This window comes from Mirounga leonina, unplaced genomic scaffold (genome assembly GCF_011800145.1).
Source record: "Mirounga leonina isolate KUSES-001 unplaced genomic scaffold, KU_Mleo_1.0 Mir_53, whole genome shotgun sequence".
Taxonomy (NCBI): Eukaryota; Metazoa; Chordata; class Mammalia; order Carnivora; family Phocidae; genus Mirounga; species Mirounga leonina.
This window is the reverse complement of record NW_023270807.1, coordinates 74886340-74907028: the sequence shown is the minus strand read 5'-3', so window position 1 is coordinate 74907028 and position 20689 is coordinate 74886340. Positions and strand designations below refer to the sequence as shown.

At 33.7% G+C, this 20689-nt stretch overlaps 1 protein-coding gene across 5 annotated transcripts in view; it reads left to right on the top strand.

Moving 5' to 3' along the window:
- Positions 1-20689, top strand: part of TBC1D32 (TBC1 domain family member 32) — a 208581-nt gene that overhangs the window by 175851 nt on the left and 12041 nt on the right. For 4 of the 5 annotated variants that reach the window (XM_034990457.1, XM_034990456.1, XM_034990455.1 and 1 more), the window contains 2 exons: positions 1066-1206; positions 10251-10439. In XM_034990457.1, the coding sequence (XP_034846348.1) occupies positions 1066-1206; positions 10251-10439 (330 nt within the window). Of the gene's footprint in view, positions 1-1065; positions 1207-10250; positions 10440-20689 lie in introns of those variants that run through there. The other variant, XM_034990459.1, reaches the window with a different exon arrangement.

The following is a 20689-nucleotide window of genomic DNA, read 5'->3' as shown; positions in this document are numbered from 1 at the left end:
AAGAAATCCTCATTTTAACTCGTATATAATTGTTATATATAAGTTGATTTGTTTTAATTTAAAAGCATTAATTTTCTTTATTACAGTTACCCAGTAAAGAACATAAAATGCCTTTCTGGAAGAAGTTTCTTAATTATCCAATCTTCAGAATTAATTTGAATATAAATTTTTAGTATAAGTCTATCGGGTATAGTCTATCAGTTTTTCTTGACATAAAATGATACCTCCCAAGTTTATTCTTTGTTTTAAAATGTTGTGGTTAGATATTGGACACTCATTGAAGTATTAGAGAGTGATCATGATGACATAAATTGTACCTAAGAGCCAAACTGAAAATATAACCAACTTTATGAAGAAATTGCAGAAAAATGCCAGTTTGGAAGATGTGTGTATATATATCCACACATATATAAATGGATATATAAATAAATGTAAAATATAAAATATGTAAATTATATAAGATTAATATGTAATTATTATAGAAATATATAGAAAATAGCTGGTCTAAGAACTTTGATGGGAATGCACTATGCATTTTTTCCCAGTTTTAGTGATAAATTTCCAATGGAGTTCCCAATTTCAGTTATTAGTATCTCAAGTTCAGATTTAGGTTAATACTATCTTAGAAAAAGGGGACTATGCAGATATCCCAAAGAGTTGACAAGCTAAAACTTTTTAATGTGATAGAATCATTGGCCAAAGCCAGCTGGATAGCCAGCATATAGAAATACACTCAAGTAGTGAAATGTAAAGCTGTATTACTTGTGTACTCATACTTTTATTCTTTCATGCAACAGCCATCCCCTTCATTCCACAAAGCACTGAATTACAGTATTAACTTTATTCCTTTGTCTTGGAAGGTATAAATATTGCCTTAAGTGAGATTTATTCTTTCTACAGTGTTTATAACATTCTGACTTTTTAGCTTACATAATTATAATGTTTGCAGTAACTTGTTATGCCACCACATTAATTTTGAAATAGCAGCTCAAAGCAAAAGTTGGTTTGATTATTTTACATTAGTTGCATGTTCATTAATTCTCAGTTTCTCCTCTTTTTATGCAGAGGTACCTAGCTACTGACACTATAGAATCTGGCATCCATCCAGTATATTTTTGCAGCACTCACTACATTGAAATGCTCCTGAAGGTGGAGGTGCCCCTTGTGTTTTCAGCTTTTCACATGTCTGGTTTTGCACCATCCCAGGTAATCCAGAAGAAATAGCGTTTCTTCAACTCCCAGATCTCAGTGTCTTTAAAGAAAGTTAAAGTGTCACCAAATATAGGAAATACATTTAAATTAGTAAGATCATTTTATAAGTATTCATACTTTTCTTTTTCTTTATTTTTTCTTTTTTAAAGATTTTATTTATTTATTTGAGAGAGAGAATGAGATAGAGAGCATGAGAGGGGGGAGGGTCAGAGAGAGAGGCAGACTCCCTGCTGAGCAGGGAGCCCGATGTGGGACTCGATCCCGGGACTCCAGGATCATGACCTGAGCCGAAGGCAGTCGCTTAACCAACTGAGCCACCCAGGCGCCCAGTATTCATACTTTTCTAACTGAATTTTTTCCCCTAGGTCTGTTACAATATACAGATTTCTTTATAGTAGGTTCCTGGCATTCAGATTTCAAGTTCACCTTCAGCTATTCAAGGACGTAGATATTCTGGAAGTCTATGACATGTAGGCTTTTTAATGGAGATAATATCTGCTTCCTAAGGCTAATGTAAGGATTAAGTGAGGTAACTGAGGGTAAGAATTCTTAACACTGAACATCTGGCATTTGAGATACCTAACAAGAAAGCCCAGCTCTCTATTTCTGCTCTCGGGATCTGGGAAGGATTAATGATTTTTCCAGGGCCTGGAGTTGTGCTTGTCACATGCAGGAGTGTCTCCTGTGCATAGGCAGTCCTTCATTGGTGGAGGGGTGTATTGTTTCTTTACTGTTATAAGCAGGCTACAACTTAAAACTTTAGAGCTTAAACCTTTTTCTGTTTTTAGAATTAAATCTTTAGGTCAGAGTTCCAGAAGGTAGAAATACTTAACTAAAAGATATGAACACTTTTAAGACTGTTGACACATATTATCAAGTTGCTTTGATCTTACTCTTCTAACAGAAATGAAGAAAGTATCTGTTTTTCAGGTCTGGGTATTAGGCTTTTTCAAAACTAATAGCTAAATTAATAGGTGGCATTTTCTCTTTTTAAAATTTTGTGAATTTTTAAACATTAGCAAGGTTGACTATAATCCATAGCCTAGTTAATAATTGAATCTTCTTAATTGCCTACCTACCTGTCTTAGCTTGTTTCTTATTGATTTGTATGTTTTTAAAAGGAACCCTACTACCAAAATCTCTTCAATTCCTGTTATGTATTTTATTTACTATTGTAATTTATTACTTACTTATTTGCTGTTAGTGTTTTTATGTATTTACTATTGTATTATTTATTACATTTTTCTTATTACATCCTTATATTGTGTCTTAATGCTGGTAAGAATCAACCTATTATACACTTCCTAACTCCCCCCCAAAAAAGCTAATTTAACTATTTCTATTGATTCCTTTATGTGCCCTCTAAAGTGATTTTTCCTGTTTCAAATTGGGCATTTGGATGTGGATAAAATGCTATTATGTTCACTTTTCTCAAAGTAATTTACAGTTTATGTCCTTACTGACTCAGCCTTCCTATCTAGGAATGTAGTAAGTTTTTCCATTTATTTTCTTTGTATTATATTTTACTAAAGTTGTATATTTTTTCCATATAGGTGTAATATCTTTCTTATTACAGATATTTCTAATTAGTGTAGCTTGAAATCTCTTTTTCAATTTTATTTCCTTTGTGGTTACTGTTAATAATTCGTGAAGGCATTAAATTTTCTGTAATCATTAGGTTGTACACTTTTTTCTAGATTTGTGTTTTTTCCAGTTTTGTAATGTATTTTATTTCTGTTTCATTGTTAATTAAATTCTGTAATTTTTCCAGAATAATTCTAAGTAGTGGCTTGCTTGTTTTAGCCTTGAACAATTATTAAGAAATCATCTAGTATTTCACCATTAAGAGAATTATTCCCTGTCATGCTATGGAAGAATCCTTCTACTTTATGTAAAATATTGAATTTTGTTTCCTTTCTTTTAATCAAATAAGAATGTTGAATTTTGTCAAGTTCCTTTAGGGTTAAGGTTATCTTGATCTTGGGGTTTATGTGACTAGTTTATGTGACCATTGATAGATTTCTTAATAGTAAACGATGGTTGCATTTCCTTGGATTTGTCCTCCTGGTAATCTTTTCCTCTTAACTAGGCCATATAGTTCTTGGTAATGTGCCTTTACACTTATTTTGAAGAGCCCTTATGTCATGTAATTACATTTACTTGCATCTGGTTACTGTGCCTGTTGAGTTCTAAATTTCCTGAAGTTAATTAAGTCTAAAAATAACAAGGAATTGCATGTGATGAAAAGAAATATTCTTTCCTGGCCAGTTGTAGCTCTTACTTGGCATGTGCCTAAAACATTTTTGGAAATTTTGAATCATAAAATGTTTAATTCTGGTTGGAAGTAGATACCTAAATGTTTACTAAGCTGAATAATCTATTCTTTCTACTCTTCTAAAAATCCAAGCTAGGGAACAAAATGTTCCTGAGAGCTCTTTTTGCCATTCTAGTCTTGACTAATATAATATATATTGTCTAATGCCTTCAATCATTTATTAGTTCCTAACATATATCCTTTAAATTTAAAATAGACTACCACGAACTGTGGGAAAACTTGTAGTACCTCTGGCCTCACTGTATCAATTTGGTACCTTTTTATTATTTTGGCATTTATCAATTTGAAATTGCATATATGTAGCAGATTTATCTAATAAAACCCACTGCTTTATTTCCAAGCAGTAATGTTGTTATGTTTCTTAAATTATCTAATGTAAAAATGCCTTTTTAATGGCTCTCGTTGGGAGCTAATCATTTTCTTCCTTAAATATATATCATTGCTTTGTTGATATTATTTGCCATTTTACTGCTAATTATAAAATATGAAACAACTTTTAAGTAACGAATAGGTGTAGGTGCTTAAGTAATCGTTTGGATACAGATTTTGTATTTCAAAGCTTATTCATTTTGATCTAATTAGGAGCAGTGCTTTTTGAAGTTGTGTATTTACAGACACTAAGGGATTGGTTGATTAATGAAGGATTTGTGAGTAGGTTGCTAAATAAAATACATATATCTCTAGAGTAAAAATATATATTCAACTAGAATACAAAAAAATTAAAATAGAAATATATGTTGATTAGAGTTTAAGAGTAACTGAGAGTGGAAAATATAAATTCCAAATATATAGTTCTCCTTTTTAAATGAACAGAAAAATCACATATTCTAATTAACTTTTTGATGAATTTTATCCTTTGGTAAAACTTTCCTTACTGTACTTTATTTAACTTCCTAGCTTAAGAAGTACCACATATCTTTAATGATTTATCTCTTATAATTCCTTGGGGTCATTATTCTGCATATCATTATTGTACTATACTGTGTCCACAAATGGGCTAACATGGATAATCCTCTAAATATACTTTAGAAAAACCTCATGGTTGTTTCTCCTTTGGTGTTTTTTTCTCCTCCTCCCATCATGAAGACTGGATTTAAAAAAAAAAAAAACTATTCTTACATTTCATATTTTGTGACATAGTGTTTTCTGAAAGTGCGGAATTATATAAATGCAAAGCAGAATGTTTCTTATTCATGCTCCTCTTCATAAATGTCTGTATATCTATATATATCTATACATATCTATCTATCTATCTATCTATCTATCTATATATATATCTCCCCAGGCTTTCCCTCTTCTCATGTTGCTGATGTTATCACTTGAAATAGTACTTCTTTCTCCCTGTGCCACAGCTTTGTGTCAGCTACTTATCCTTTATGTTTGTCCAAATGGAACATTTTTCTTCAATGAAGTACAAGTAGATTTGAATTTGTGTATTGTTTCTATACTTCCAGTAGAAATCTATATCTTGCCTGTGGAATAGTTATCTGTGTCCTTTATCTCTTTAATGGTTAAAGTTCCTTAAAGGTATGTGTGCCTGATTTATCTTGAGGTTCTTTGGGTGTGTGATAGAGTATCTTGCCTAGAAGTACAACAGAAATACTCTTATGTATAGCAACTCTTTGCAGTGTAAAGATGTATTTCCAGAGCTTATCTCATTCAAAATTTTGACTACTTCATGTGACAGAAGTAGAAATTCAGAATTAGTGAAGTCAGTGATTGACTTACTGAGGTTACCTTGATAGCAAGGACTTCACTTGAATCCACATCTTTTGATTTTGAAATGAGTTTTCTTTCTTTCTTTGCTAATATTCTTTCTATGGTGAGAGCAAATAAAGTAAGGCCAGAAGAGTTGTTAAAAACATTGTCTTTGAGTCATAAAACTTGCTCATCTAATTCATACTTATTCTGACTTAATCAGATATCCATAAAAAATTGTTTTAACCAAACTTTTTTTACTTAACTCTTATGGAATTTTTTGAAGATCGTTTTTTAGATCTTGATACAAGTGAGAATAATTTACTTCAGATAAAATAATTACGTTTATCTCAGTGTTGCATCTTAATGTCCTTTAGTAGCTTAAGTGTGGTTGAAGAGCAGAATTTCCTAGGAAGGTTGTGGTACATTTTCATGTATATCATACAAGTGATTTTCTTTCCTTATAAGCCTAAAACACCATGTAAATGTTTTAAAAAGTAATTAGGTTTAAAGAACATTGGTTTTACTATCAGAACAAATGTAATTAGTTTGTTTCACTTTCTTTGTAAACCATTTCATTACTAATATTTTTTTTGATGAATAGAAGAACTCAGCTTCTTAGTTTTGAAGATGCAGTGCATCTTTGGACTTATAAGAGGGAATTTGGCAGTGTCTAGCAAAATCTTACGTGCATTTACCCTTTAACCCAGCAATCTCATGTATAGAAATCTATCCAGGAGATTATCTCACAAAAATTTGAAAATACCTACAAATGTTTGTTACAACACTGATTATAGTATCAAAAGACCAAAAACCGCAAATGTCTATAAATAGGAGCTTCGTTGAAAAATTATGGTTTATCCGTGGTGGAATACCATGCAGTTGTAAAAATGAAAAATACCTCTGTATATTGAGTTGGAGTGATATCCAGAATCCTTTGTTAAATGATAAAAAGGTGAAGAGAGTGTTTAGTATGTTACCATTTATACAAGAAAGAGTGAACATACAAATGCATGTAGAAATGTGTTTTATTAAAAACATGAAAGAATATACCACATTTTTTTAAACGATTGCTTATAGGGATAGGGAAGGAATGAGCTGAAGAGTCAAGGAATATACCTTACTTTTGTATTTTTACTTTGGAATCATTTAAATATTTTTTTTAGATAGTGATATAAATACATGTAACCAACAAAATAAACAAATTCTGTCCCTAAGAATACAAAGTCAAACTGAATCAAATGAACCTAACAGTACACATTTGATAGTATAAACTCATGAGAATCACTTTAAAACACAGTAATTTATGTCAAGTGATATGTTGTCGAAAGCCAAAGAACAGCAAAAATACTGTTTTAAGTAATCATATTACTTGTGGTAGTGCTGGTTTTCTAAGATTATTTTTGTCTTGTGTGATAGATAAAAAGAAAAACTGATGCCATTGGTAACTGAGATTTTTCTGTGTGTTTTAAAGCAAACACAGAGATAATTTATAGCAACTTATGATGTATTTCTTTTAAAAAGTTTAAAGAAGGGGAACCTAGAGAGGGAAATGTGCTGAAGAACCTTACCAATCAAAATTTTGAATCTGTGGTGGGTCTGGTTCTTGTACTGTTTTCCTTTTATATATATATTTGAAAAATTCCATAATAAAATATGTTTTATGAGTTTATCATTCTGCTTGGACACATACTATTTCCTTTATCCTTTTAGAAATCTAGATTGTTAGCTGATTTGCAAACCTTTGCATTCCATAGAGAAGTTATTTGCTTAAGGATTAAATACTATGACTCATTGCTAACCTTTCTAGGGGAATGTGATTTTAGAATTCTGTTACTGTTTAATGATTCTAAATCATCTTGCACACAGAATAGCTGATATAATTTCTGCCAAATGAAGAGGGACATATATTTAAAAAGTGTACATCTCCCCTTTGAGTGTCAGCTCAATGAAAGCAGGGACTAAATGTCTTTTGTTCACTTAAAAATTATAATGCTTGTTTGTCTATTAGGTGCTTGATAAATATTAAATGAATAATAAACATCTGTACTTTGTTATAGAGTAACATTTATATAGTGCTTTATATATGTTCAAAGTGCTTTCAGTTATATCTCATTTTCCTTTCCTAAATTTCCCATATGTAGAAAAAGACAGGCATTATTTCTGTTTAATGGAAGAAAAATAGACAATGTATAGAAAACAATGCTTGAATGTATGTAAATGCGAGAAAACTGCATTAATAACTATGTATAAGAAAGAACTAATTGCAGATCCTGGGGTGGCTTTCTTTTAACCAATAAAGATAAGTATCTCCCTACATATATTTTAACTTCAGATATCTTTGCTTGAACCATATAAAGTTGTGAGGTTTCAAGATCAAAATGAGTGGAGGATCAGCAGTTTCACACCGTCCAACCTCTATAACAGTAAGGCTGCTGAAAAAGAAGATGGACAAATGCTGTGACCCCTCATCTCTGTCTACATGTCACTCACCCCTAAAACTGACAGCAGAATGGGAACTGCCTTTTCTGGCTGTGGGGATCATCTGTACTAATTTCTACTCTTCTTTTGTTTCTCCTTAATTCATCCAGAGACTCATTTTTATTAAAAGAGTATGGCCATAAGTTGCTTGGCATTAATAGCTATAGCAAAGAACAGAGGCAGCAGTGCATTAAAGGAATTAAAAGTATTACTTTTTAAAAAAATGACTGCTTTCAACCTATCTAGTAAAGTAAGAGTAGAAGATATTTTCTCCCCAGTGCTGTAGAGCCATATTATGTGGGCAATGGAAGTTTGGTAATGAGCTCTGCATGCCAAGCTACCCTGCAGGTCAAGATCTGGGAGAAGAATCCTGTTAGTGCTAAGACTAAAGTTGGGACAAAAGGGAATCAAATATATTCTACCTGTTGATAACACTGGGCATTCATAGATAAAATTCAATACTGACTTAACTCATAGGCTCTATGACTAGATTTTGAGCATTATAGAATGAGCTCATAATATTTATAAAAGCAAAATCTTGTACCTGAGAATGGAATTACAGTTAAAAACCAGAAGAAAATATTAGTGGTATGTCGTTGGCATTATCAATAATAGGAAATATGAGTGGAAAATGAGATAAAAAGATATGCCTATAATAGCTGAAATTAAAATGTTACTGGTTGACATAAGTAATAACATATGGAAAACAAAAATTCATTAATACCATTTGGTATGGGCTGAATTGTGTCACCCCACGCCCAAAATTCATATAATCTTCACCACCACTACCCTCAGAATGACTGTATTTGGAGACAGGGTCTTTAAAGGGGTAAGTAAGTTAAAATGAGATACATTAGGGTAGACCCTAATCCAGTTTGTCTACGGTCCTTAAAAGAAGAAATTTGGGCACAGATATCCAGAGGAAGACTAGGTGAAAACATAGAAGACTGGCATCTACAAGCCAAGGAGAGAGGTCCAACCCTGCCAACACCTTGATCTTGGACTTCTGCAGAACTGTGAGAAAATACATTTCTGTTATTTAAGTCACCTAGTCTGTGGTACTTTGTTATGGTAGCCTAAACAGAATTATACACCATGTTCAAGCCACTTAACGGTAGAATCAGCATTCCCCCAAATTGAATCAGATCTAAAAAAATGAGTTTTAGAAAGTATTCAAGAATATATCTTTAAAAGGGTAAAATCATAGAACAAAAAAGGAAGATTTGTGCATCTGTTTTTTAGATCTATGACAAACTGAGATAAGCCATTATATCTGTTCCCATTCCCTGCTCCCCACCCCCAAAAATAAAAGTAGAAGAGATTCAACAAAGGAAATATTTCTTCAGTGGTAATTTGTAAATCATAAATGGAAACTAGAATACTGGAAAGTAATTATCTTAGTTTCCTAGGACTGCAGTATCAAAACAGTATGAACTGGGTAGCTTAAAACAACAGAAATTTATTGACTCACAGTTTTGGAGGCCAGCAGTCCAGAATGAAAGTGTTAGCGAGACTGTGTTCCCTCTGAAGGCTAGGGAAAGAACATGTTTGATGCCTCTTTCCTAGGTTCTGATAGCCTTAGATGGTTTTGACTTGTAAATGCCATCTTTCAATCCACTGTCTTCACATGACATTCCCCATGTGTGTCTTTTCATCTTCCCTCTGTGTGTGTTTCTGTGTTCACATTTTCCCTTTTTATTTGATAACAGTCGTATTAGGTTAGGACTCACCCTAGTGATCTCATTTTATCTTGATTACCTCTGTAAAAACCCTGTTTCCAAATATTGTCACATGCACAAGGACTATGGGTTGGTTAGAACTTGGACATATTTTGGTGGAGAGACACAATTCCACCCATAGCATTGATGTACCAAAATGTTAACAGTGTTAATCACTGTGCCACTGTTACTATGCTTTTTTTTTTTTTTACCCTTTCTATTTTTTTCCCACAACGGGCATGTATTCCTTTTATAATCTGAACAATCTGAATGTTACTCAGAGTAACATAAATGATTTTTTGTAAAAGTCTCACTTTTATTTTCTACATTAGCTCCCAGTTTTTACGTTATATAATCCTGTTTGGTTTAAATGATTTTCTGATTCAGCAAGAGTCCATTTGCATTAATGTAACATTTAGCAATCTGTCATCTGCATAATTATACATCTGTGATTATAGGTAGGGTAGAAGAAACTAACATCTCTGAATTAAAATGGTCTGTTAGCATTTGTTATCTGTAGAGAGCAGACTGATGTTGTGGGTAAGAGGAGGACTGTATGAATAAAGAAGGCATTTAGCAATAGGTATATGAGCAGTGTGAACACCGTCAGTTACCTCTAAGTCTTGAGTCCCTAGGCCATGAAAATTTTCTCACGCATTAAGCAAATAGATGAAGCATCCTAGGATGTCTTTCTGTTTGGATCATATGCCAAGCTCTTCATTAGTTTTGTGTGAGTTAGTGGTTACTGCTTTTTTTAAAGTATGTTTTTATAAGCTTTCTAATGAAGTAACTTCTTTTTTTTCTAGATTTGCCTACAGTGGATAACTCAGTGTTTTTGGAATTATTTAGACTGGATAGAAATCTGCCATTATATTGCTACTTGTGTTTTCCTTGGTCCTGATTATCAAGTGTATCTCTGTATAGCTATATTCAAACATCTGCAGCAAGACATTCTGCAGCACACTCAGACTCAAGATCTGCAGGTTTTCCTAAAAGTAAGTAACTTTAGGGGGAAAATGGTGGTTAAGAGTTCATAGCTAACTTTGATGGGATGTTTATATGTCAGACACTTTTCTTGACAATCATCTGAAAACAACCTTAAGAGGTAGGTACTATTATTCTCATTTTATTTATTTTATTTTTTTAAGATTTATTTATTCACTTGAGAGCGAGAATGAGAGAGAGAGAGAGAGTACATGAGAAGGGGAATGGTCAGAGAGAGAAGCAGGTTCCCCGCTGAGCAGGGAGCCCGATGCGGGACTCGATCCCGGGACTCCAGGATCATGACCTGAGCCGAAGGCAGTCGCTTAACCAACTGAGCCACCCAGGCGCCCCCTATTATTCTCATTTTAGAGATGAGGAAACTGAGGCACCAACTTAAGTTGCTCAAGATGGCACACTAGGGAGTGGTGGGACTGCAGTGTGAAGAAGCTAAGATGTCTGTTAGCCAGTGTTCTATCCCACAAGATGTATTTTATATCTATATCTAAGATATCTATCTATCTATCTATCTATCTATCTATCTATCTATCTATCTATCTATATCTATGTATCTCTCTATATATATTCTTTATATCTTATCTGGTCACTAAAAGCTCAAGCTACTATGTTAGGACAGAGGTTTGAAACATTTTAAAAATATTTCATGCAATTTCCTGTGCCTTCATATTCTATATTTTTTTAAACTTTCACCTATATCTATAGAATGTTTCCATGAAAGATTATTCTATCATAACATTCTTTTTAAAAAGTCACTACATTATGTAAGTTAATATTTTAAAACAAAATATAACTTTCTTTCTCTTTCACAGTAGTGTGTTTTGGAGCTCTGGGCTTTAGGAAATACAGTTATATAAATGCATCCCTATGTGCAATTCTTGATGGAAATCCAACTGTATTTGTCTTAAGTTAAAATCTCTCCTTGAATTTGAGAGATTCCCTCAAATATTTCCCTCCCCCTGCTCCCCTCACCATCCCACAGAAACACATACACATGCATACACCAAAACCAGCATTTGTCCTTTGCTAGGTTTTCTCTAGATCAGCAAATAATTTCTATGTTAATTAATTTTATCATTATTTTTTTTACTTTTTAAAATTAACATATAATGTATTATTTGTTTCAGGGGTATAGGTCTGTGATTCATCAGTCTTACACAATACACAGCACTCCCCACAACACATACCCTCCCCAGTGTCCATCTCCTAGCCACCCCATGCCTCCCACCCCACCTTGACTCCAGCAACCTTCAGTATATTTCCTGAGATTAAGAGTCTCTTACGGTTTATCTCCCTCTCTGGTTTCATCTTGTTTCATTTTTTCCTCTTTTCCCCTATGATCCTCTGCCTTGTTTCTCAATTTCCACATATCAGTGAGATCATATGATACTTGTCTTTCTCTGATTGACTTATTTCACTTAGCATCATACCCTCTAGTTCCATCTGCGTCATTGCAAATGGCAAGGTTTCATTTTTTGATGGATGCATAATATTCCAGTGTGTGTGTGTGTGTGTGTGTGTGTGTGTGTGTGTGTATACACCACATTTCTTTATTCATTCATCTGTGATGGACATCTGGGCTTTTTCCATAGTTTGGCTATTGTGGACACTGCTGCTATAAACATTGGGGTACAGGTGCCCCTACGGATTATTACATTTATATCTCTGGGGTAAATACCCAGTAGTGCAATTGCTAGGTCATAGGGTAGCTCTATTTTCAACTTTTTGAAGAACCTCCATTCTGTTTTCCAGAGTGGCTGCACCAACTTGCATTCCCACCAACAGTGTAGGAGGGTTCCCCTTTCTCCACATCTTCGTGAACATCTGTCATTTCCTGACTTATTAATTTCAGCCATTCTGACTGGTGTGAGGTGGTATCTCATTGTAGTTTTAATTTTATCGTTATTCTTTACCACTAGATACTTGTCAGAGCTCTTTCCCCTTTAATCATGATGTTCTATAAATGTCATTGATTATTCAAGATTGCCAAACTATCAAGAATTTTTATTTCATTAATACTGAATTCAAAAGGTCTCAAACTGTCTACATATATCACTAGAATTGTTATCTTAGGAACTTTTTTTTTTTTTTTTTTAAGAGAGAGTGAGAATGAGCATCAGCAGGGTGGGGTTGAGGGGCAGGGGGAGAGAGAATCTTAAGCAGGCTCCATGCCCAGCAGGTAGCCTGACGCAGGGCTCCATCTCACTGTCCCAAGAGCATAACCTGAGCTGAAATCAAGAGTTGGATGCTCAACCGACTGAGCCACCCAGGCACTCCTTAGGAACATTTTTAATGAAAAAAATATACCAAGACAATGATTGTACATGTAAGAGGAAAACTTAGGTAGAAAAAGAAAACAATTATCTGCAAGAAGTAATTTGGAGAACAGGGATGGTTAAAAAAATGGGGATTATGTTGAGGACAAAATGTGGGTTCCTTTTTAGTAAGTGACACTTTCATCACTACCATGGTCAATTATAGGAATTTCAGAGTCTGAAATTTTCCCAGGAGCTTATAATATCCTCTAACCTGTAATGCTCTAACCTTTAACCCACTTCAGTTTCTCTTAGAGTGTTTGTCACTAGCTGAAATTTTTTAATATATATTTTTGTCAATCTTCCTCAGTATAATGTTTATGTTCCACAAGGATAGTGATTTTGTCCATCTCGTTTACTAATGTATTTTCAATGCCTTGAACAGTACCTGCCATATAATAGGTGCCCAATAAATATTTGTTGATAGAATAAACAAATAATACATATAAAGGGAAAGATGAACTTATTTTTGTTCACATTTATTTTTATTTATTTATTTTAAAGAATTTATTTATTTATTTGACAGAGAGAGACACAGAGAGAGAGGGAACACAAGCAGGGGGAGTGGGAGAGGGAGAAGCAGGCTCCCGGCAGAGCAGAGAGCCCGATGCGGGGCTCGATCCCAGGACCCTGGGATTATGACCTGAGCCGAAGGCAGACGCTTAACGACTGAGCCACCCAGGCGCCCCTTTTTGTTCACATTTAGTAACAAACATTACTAAATTCTTTAAATCTAATTAATGTTGATGATTATTGCAGTTTCTTCTCTTTGTTGATTACTTCTTGATAATGCTATCAGTTTAAAACTAAAGAATTTTTAAATGAGGGGGAAAAGGTTACTACTCAAGTCCTATTTAAATTACTAAAATTTTAATTGAATTGATTTAAATCCAAACTAAGAACATGTTGGCAAAGAATTAATTTTAGCACTTGTCCTGGAACTAACCTTACTTCTTACTCCTTCTATTTGCATTCATCTCAGGGATTAGGAAAAATATCATTCTGATATTGGACTTCATTTTATTTTTTTGTTTTATTTTCAACAGGTAGGTCTCAAGTTCACTGATCTCTTTTGGTGGGCAGTTATTTTTCTTGTGAGATAAATTCCAGCGTGGTTTATTTAAATATGGATTTACATGCCCCTTTACTCTATAAAGCCCTGTTATGACCTGTTGTTTCCCATGTATATAAACATATATAGACTCTTTTCCACTTATTCACATATTAACCAATAATGAAACTTTAGCTAATAAAGTGATGTTCATTTTTCCTTCCGTTGAACACAACCCAAGTCAGAAATAGTTATAGGATTTAAAAATTTCTCGTTCAACTGTAGTTATAAGGATTAAACCTGGGAAATTATGTTTTATACTTTCTAATCCAGAAATCTCAGACTTGTACAAAGGGTGAAAAAAAAAAAACCTTAGTAATTCTCCATATAACTATATACCACAACCATAATATTATTCTTACATAGATTACATGTTATTTTCTGACTATACATATTTAAATATGATTGCTTCTGAAGAGGTGAAGTAGAACAGAGGACTTTTACTTTTTAGTGTATTTGTTGTTGTTTTTATTTTGAAGAATGGGTCCATACTTCTTTCATAACAAAACTTTTTAAAAGGAGGGCATTGAATCGTTATATAAAAATAGATAAAATAAGCATCTGACTATGGTAAATATGTTCAAATACTCAGGCCCAATTGAAAGTTTTCCAAAATATAGAAAAACCGCAAACATGTTTTCAACTATTATCAATTCTCCTGAGAAACTTCAGGTAATGAGATGGTTCCAGAAGATTGAAAATATGCAGTTAAAATTTTCCTAGTTTAAGCTTCATTTATTGACAGAGAGTGACATGATAGAAGCATTGCTTTAGGAATAATAATAATCTGTCTCAAGCATATAGTATAGAGATAGTATTAACCCATTTGTATTCATTTGGGTTTAGGCTCAAGATTTTAAATTAGGTAATTGGGAGTCTAGACTCATTGCCTACGTTTCTGGTAGCCCACTGAGCAATTCTTCATGATCAATATATTAAAAAGATGATTTGGAATTTCTTAGACCAGGTGGTGAACATGAATAGTCAAACCAGGTTTACTTGAAAAACAAAATCACTCCCAAACCCCAAATACTTTATTTTTCCTCTTTTGACTAAACCACTAAATGATTAAATGAATGGCATGGATATAAGATGATATCAGCAAGGTGTTTTCTGAGTTTTCCACAATATCTTTGTAGACACAACAAATAAGTGGGTTTGATAATAGAGCAGCATTATTATATATTATGTATAATAAGTGCTTTATTCCCACATGTGGTGATTGATACATCAGTCCTGAGCTAAGACAACTTTTGATGGTTTGCTGAAGGGCTTAATCCTTGGATTTAGGGTCCTGGACGTTTTAATCTGTGACAGATGATGGGCATCACACTTACCAGAAAGAAAAACATCACCCAGAAAAATAAGTACAGTACTCTCAAATATACCAGTGAGCTTGAAAGTCTAAAGTTTGTTTTAAGTGGAGTGTCTCTTTCTCTTCCTCTCTGTTTCTCACTCTCACTCACTCATGAAAGCAAGCCAGTTTAGAAAGAGTTTAATAGTACTTCAGAAGACCCACTGTTTTAGCCAACTGGCTATATTACATTTCTCTCTAGCATGATAACAGGTTGGCAGTGATCTTGGTTTTAGTTTGTGAATTCAATTGAGTTCAACTTGGGGAAAACTTCACTGAAATGCCAGGCTAGGAAAAGAATGCCTTCCAGTGAAAATCAGGCTGTGAAGGCTCAAAATACTTAATTAAAATGCTTCAACTAAATCGTGCATGTTATGGCAAAATCAATTTATAATTATGAAAAAATCAGATTAATTTCAATCCAATCAGTAAATTGTCAAGAGGAATTTTGTTGTTGTTCCTGCAGCTGTTACCAGAACATGTTGATGGGGTAAGGAATGGAGATCAGACTGAGAAACATCACATGAATTGCTAAGCTTTTAAAAGACAAAAGTATACATAATACAAACAATAATTCATCATCTGAGAGAATAGATAAAACACGTTCAGTTTTATGTTAACTGTGGTTTGCAATAAGTGTTTTTCGTTGTTCTTATATCGCTTGAGTTTGCCTGTATTCAGATTCTGGCTCTATCACTCTGTAAGCTTGGATACCTTGCTTAACCTCTCTGTGCCTCAGTTTTCTCATCTGTATAATTCATTGTGAAATAATACCTATTACATAGAATTGTTGAGGAATTAAGTGATATCTTTTTGTAAAATACTTCTAGAACATTATCTGGCACATAGCAAGTGCTTTAAAAAAAAAAAAAAGTTAGGAGTTATTTGAATATCTACATCCCTGTCCCATCCTTCTCTTGTTATTAATTGAAGAAAAAGATGTGTAGAGAACACAGCAAGCAAAATAGGCCTTTTTTTCCGAGTCCATAACTAGACTATATACTTTTGCTCCCATTTTTTCTTCTCTAGCCCCATAGACATCTTAGTAAATCATAGTAATACCTGGCATATACTTCAGATATAGGTCAGGATCATTCTCTTACATTGTATCTGATCAAGGTTTATCCCCTCATTTATGCAGCCAGAATTGGATCATCTCCCTAGCCATCACATATGCCCATGTATCTCTCAGCTAAGTTAAAATAAATTATTTTATTTATTTATTTATTTATTTATTTATTTATTTATTTATTTATTATTTGTTATTTTTATAATTTTATAAATTATTATTTTTAAATTTTTTATTTAAATTCAGTTTAGTTAACATATACTGTATTATTAGTTTCAGGGATGGAATTTAGTGATTCATCAGTTGCATATAAGTGCAACCCAGTGCTCATTACATCAAGTGCCCTCCTTAATAACCATCACCCAATTTCCCCATCCCCAAACCCCCTCCCCTGCAGCATCCTTCAGTTTGTTTCCTGTAGTTAAGAGTCTCTTATGGTTTGCCTCCCTCTATTTTCATTTTATTTTATTTTTTCTTCCTTTCCCCTATATTCATCTGTTTTATTTCTTAAATTCCACATATGGGTGAAATCATATGGTATTTGTCTTTCTCTGCCTTACTTCACTTAGCATAATACCCTCTAGTTCCATCCACATCATTGCAAATGGTAAGATTTCTTTCTGTTTGATGGCTAATATTCCATTGTATATATATACTACATCTTATATATCTATTCATCTATTGATGGACATCTGGGCTCTTTCCATATTTTGGCTATTGTGGACATTGCTGCTATAAACACTGGGGTGTATGTGCCCTTTCGATATCATTACGTTTGTGTCCTTTGGATAAATACCTAGTAGTGTAATTGCTGGGTCATGGGATAGTTGAATTTTTAACTTTTTGAGGAATCTCCATACTGTTTTCCAGAGTAGCTGCACCAGTTTGCATTCCCACTAACAGTGTGAGAGGGTTCCCCCTTCTCTGCATCCTCACTGACATCTCTTGTTTACTGAGTTGTTAATTTTAGCCATTCTGATCAGTGTGAGGTGGTATGTGTTAAAATCTTTCACATACTCTTTCCTAAATATTTTTGAACCTCATACTCTATCCAGAACTACACACACTATATAAACTTCCCTAATACTGAGGATCATTAGTGTGCTTATTAAAACTGACATATCTAGACTCCTCCACAGACCTACCAAAACAATTTTCATGACAGGCCTGAGTTGCCAGGTTTTAGTATAAAATCTCAAATAGCTTGAAACCTTTAGAATATGTAAAAATGTTACCTTTGAAACTTGAATCCAGAATGCCAAGACCAGGGATTTAAAAGTTTGGGGGCTATTGGGCTTAGAAATTTCTAATTATACCAAGCACCCCAGGAGAAACATATTAGAAAAAACATTACTTACAGATTGGTTGTTTTTCTACCACTTTGACCAAGAAAGAAGGTCCTTTTTCATGATAGGTCAAACACAACACACAAAAAATCATCTCTAGCAAAGGTAAAGAGCAGAGCTAAGTTCACAAAACTTCTTCTCTCATGTGACTCTTATTATATAATTTGATGCTTCTTATGTGAGATTTGATATTCATGTAAATCCTTTAAGTTATCTCAGTGTGTATTAAATTCTACACCTTTTGTGGTAAACTTTTATATGTCTCCAGGTGATTATTGTTCCTATTTAACCCACTCAAAGTGACTTTTTTTCAGACTTTATAAAGAACTATTATGTCTTTTTGAAATCACCTTTCAAATGCATTAATAATTAAATTTGGGAAAGAATATAGCAGAAAATACCTAAACTTGATCCTGAAGTCATAAAACTAAGGCATGTAATGCGAGCACACTCAAACTTTTTGTACTTTGTATTTATTTACCAACCCAAAAGACTTATCTTTGATTCAAATTCCAAATTTACAGGGCTTGCAGTAGCTCTAAAAACATTTTTGCTAGAAATTATTTTTGGAAACTTTAACTGATACAAGTAATGTTTGAAAGTATAGGTATAGCTTGATTTCTATAAGAGGCATATTCCTGAGAAGTTGCAAGATAAGACTATAATATTTTAAGTGAACTGTTCCCTTACCTTTTTAGCAAGAGGTTGAAAAACAGACTGGAGTCAATAATCTTCGATGTTGAACATTATAGATTTGTGCGTGATCAAGAAAATGTAACTTAGCCACTTTAGAGGCCATCAGTTAATAAAGATGTTTTTACTGTGAAACCATTAATACCTGGAGCGCTTATTGAATGCCAGGCACTGAGCAAAGGGATTTATGGGTATTGTTAATTCCCTCATTGACTTAGTCAACTATTGTACAACAGCTGTGTCCCAGGCACAGCTCTGTCACAAGACAGGCCATGTCCCTACCCACACTGACCTTTCATTCTACTGGTAGACAAATACTTGAATAAATATATAATGCTTTGGGTATTGATAGATCTTATTATAAGGAAATCAAACATCTTAAGAGAGTCAGACTAAGAGATGCTATTTAGATAGAGTCCAACAAAGGCTACTCTGAGAGAGTAAGCAGAGATCTGAATGAAGCAAAGCAAAAAGCAATGCAAGGACTTCAGGGCAAAATTCTAAATAGGAAGAAAGGCAAAAGCAGAATCTTAGAGGTAAGTATGAGGTTAGCCCACTTAGAAAGTGTTGAGATGACCACTGTGGTCAGAACAAGGTGAGATAGAACAGTAAGAGAGGAGTCAGGAGCCAGATCATATAAGGTTTTATAGTCCATGAAAAGGAGTTTAGACGGTACAACCTTATGCCATTATTGTCTGCATTTGCACATGAGAAATTGAGGCTTAGAGTGTCAGTAAACTTCCCCAGGTTCATACACCTAGTAACTAATACAGGGGAGTTTGAACCCATTTTTGGCATGAATCCAAATCTTGTACTCCTTCCTAGTATATCAGGTTGTCTCTCACTGACTAGTCTGGTTACCCTTTTAAAAACCCTGAATTCAGTGGACCTTCTAATTAAATGTTCTCAATAGTAAAAGAAAATCAGTGGATATATATTTGAAACTGGGTTCTGTATATAAAGGAGAGAGGCAAGCTGTGTATATGTCATATCATGTAATATTGAATGCACATGAAATACTGTGGTTTAGAATAGTAATTCTTATTTTAATTTTTTAAAAGATTTTATTTGAGAGAGTGAGCGAGAGAGCACGAGCAGAGGGGAGAGGCAGAGGGAGAGGAAGAAGCAGACTCCCCGCTGTGCAGGGAACCTGAGCGACTCGATCCCAGAACCCTGGGATCATGACCTGAGCTGAAGGTAGATGCTTCACCGACTGAGCCACCCAGGTGCCCTAGAATAGTAATTTTTAATGCTTTTTGATGATTCAACATTTGAAACCCAGAATTAATGAAGAGAGCCAATCATTGAAGGCACACTGGTTGAAAAACCCTTAGGTACAAAAAAGAAAATGCAATATGCTCAAAATGAACTTCTAGTCAAAATATAAACCACTTCATAAGTAACATATTAAAAAAACCTTGAAATAGTGCATTGTTTATATAAAAAAGGGATAGTGTTGCCTTATATAATTACATATGTCTGCTTATTTAAAGGATAAGGGAATTCAGGTGTGCCTGGCTGGCTCAGTCGGTGGAGCATGCAATTCTTGATCTCGGGGTCATAAATTCAAGCTCCATGTTCAGGGTAGAGATTACTTTAAATAAAAAGGAATAAGGGAATTCATATTTTTATACTGAGGTCTATAAACAAAATGATAAAGCGGTATTCTGAGGAAATGGTCTGTTATAAATTGAATGATAAGCTGGCAGTTTAAATGGTTATAATTACTAAGTAAAGTTATCCACTAAGTCATTAGAGAGCATTTAGGATAAAATGAAAAGTATACCACTCTGAAGACAAAAAATAGAATAGGAGATTCTGAAGATTTTATTAAGAGTTATAAATTATAAAATTAAATAATGAACTACATCATTTAAAAACATTCTTTTAGAAATGAATATTTTTCTCTTATGAAATATGACCTTTATACACATAATTGGCCATTTTTTTTTTGTTTCAAGTTTTTATTTAAATTCTGGTTAACATTCAGTGTAATATTAGTCTCAGGAGTAGAATTCAGTGATTCATTACTAACATACAATACCCAGTGCTTATCACAAGGGCCCTCCATAATCCCCATCACCCATTTAACCCATCCCCCAAACTCCTTCCCTCCAGCAACCCTCAGTTTGTTCTCTATAGTTAAGAATCTGTTTTATGGTTCACCTCCCTTTTTTCCCCCTATGTTCATCTGTTTTATTTCTTAAATTCCACAGATGAGTGAAATCATATGGTATTTGTCTTTGACTGACTTATTTTGCTTAGCATAATACTCTCTAGCTCCATCCACATCATTGTAAATGGCAAGATTTCATTCTTTTGATGGCTGCATAATATTCCATTGTGTATATATTACCA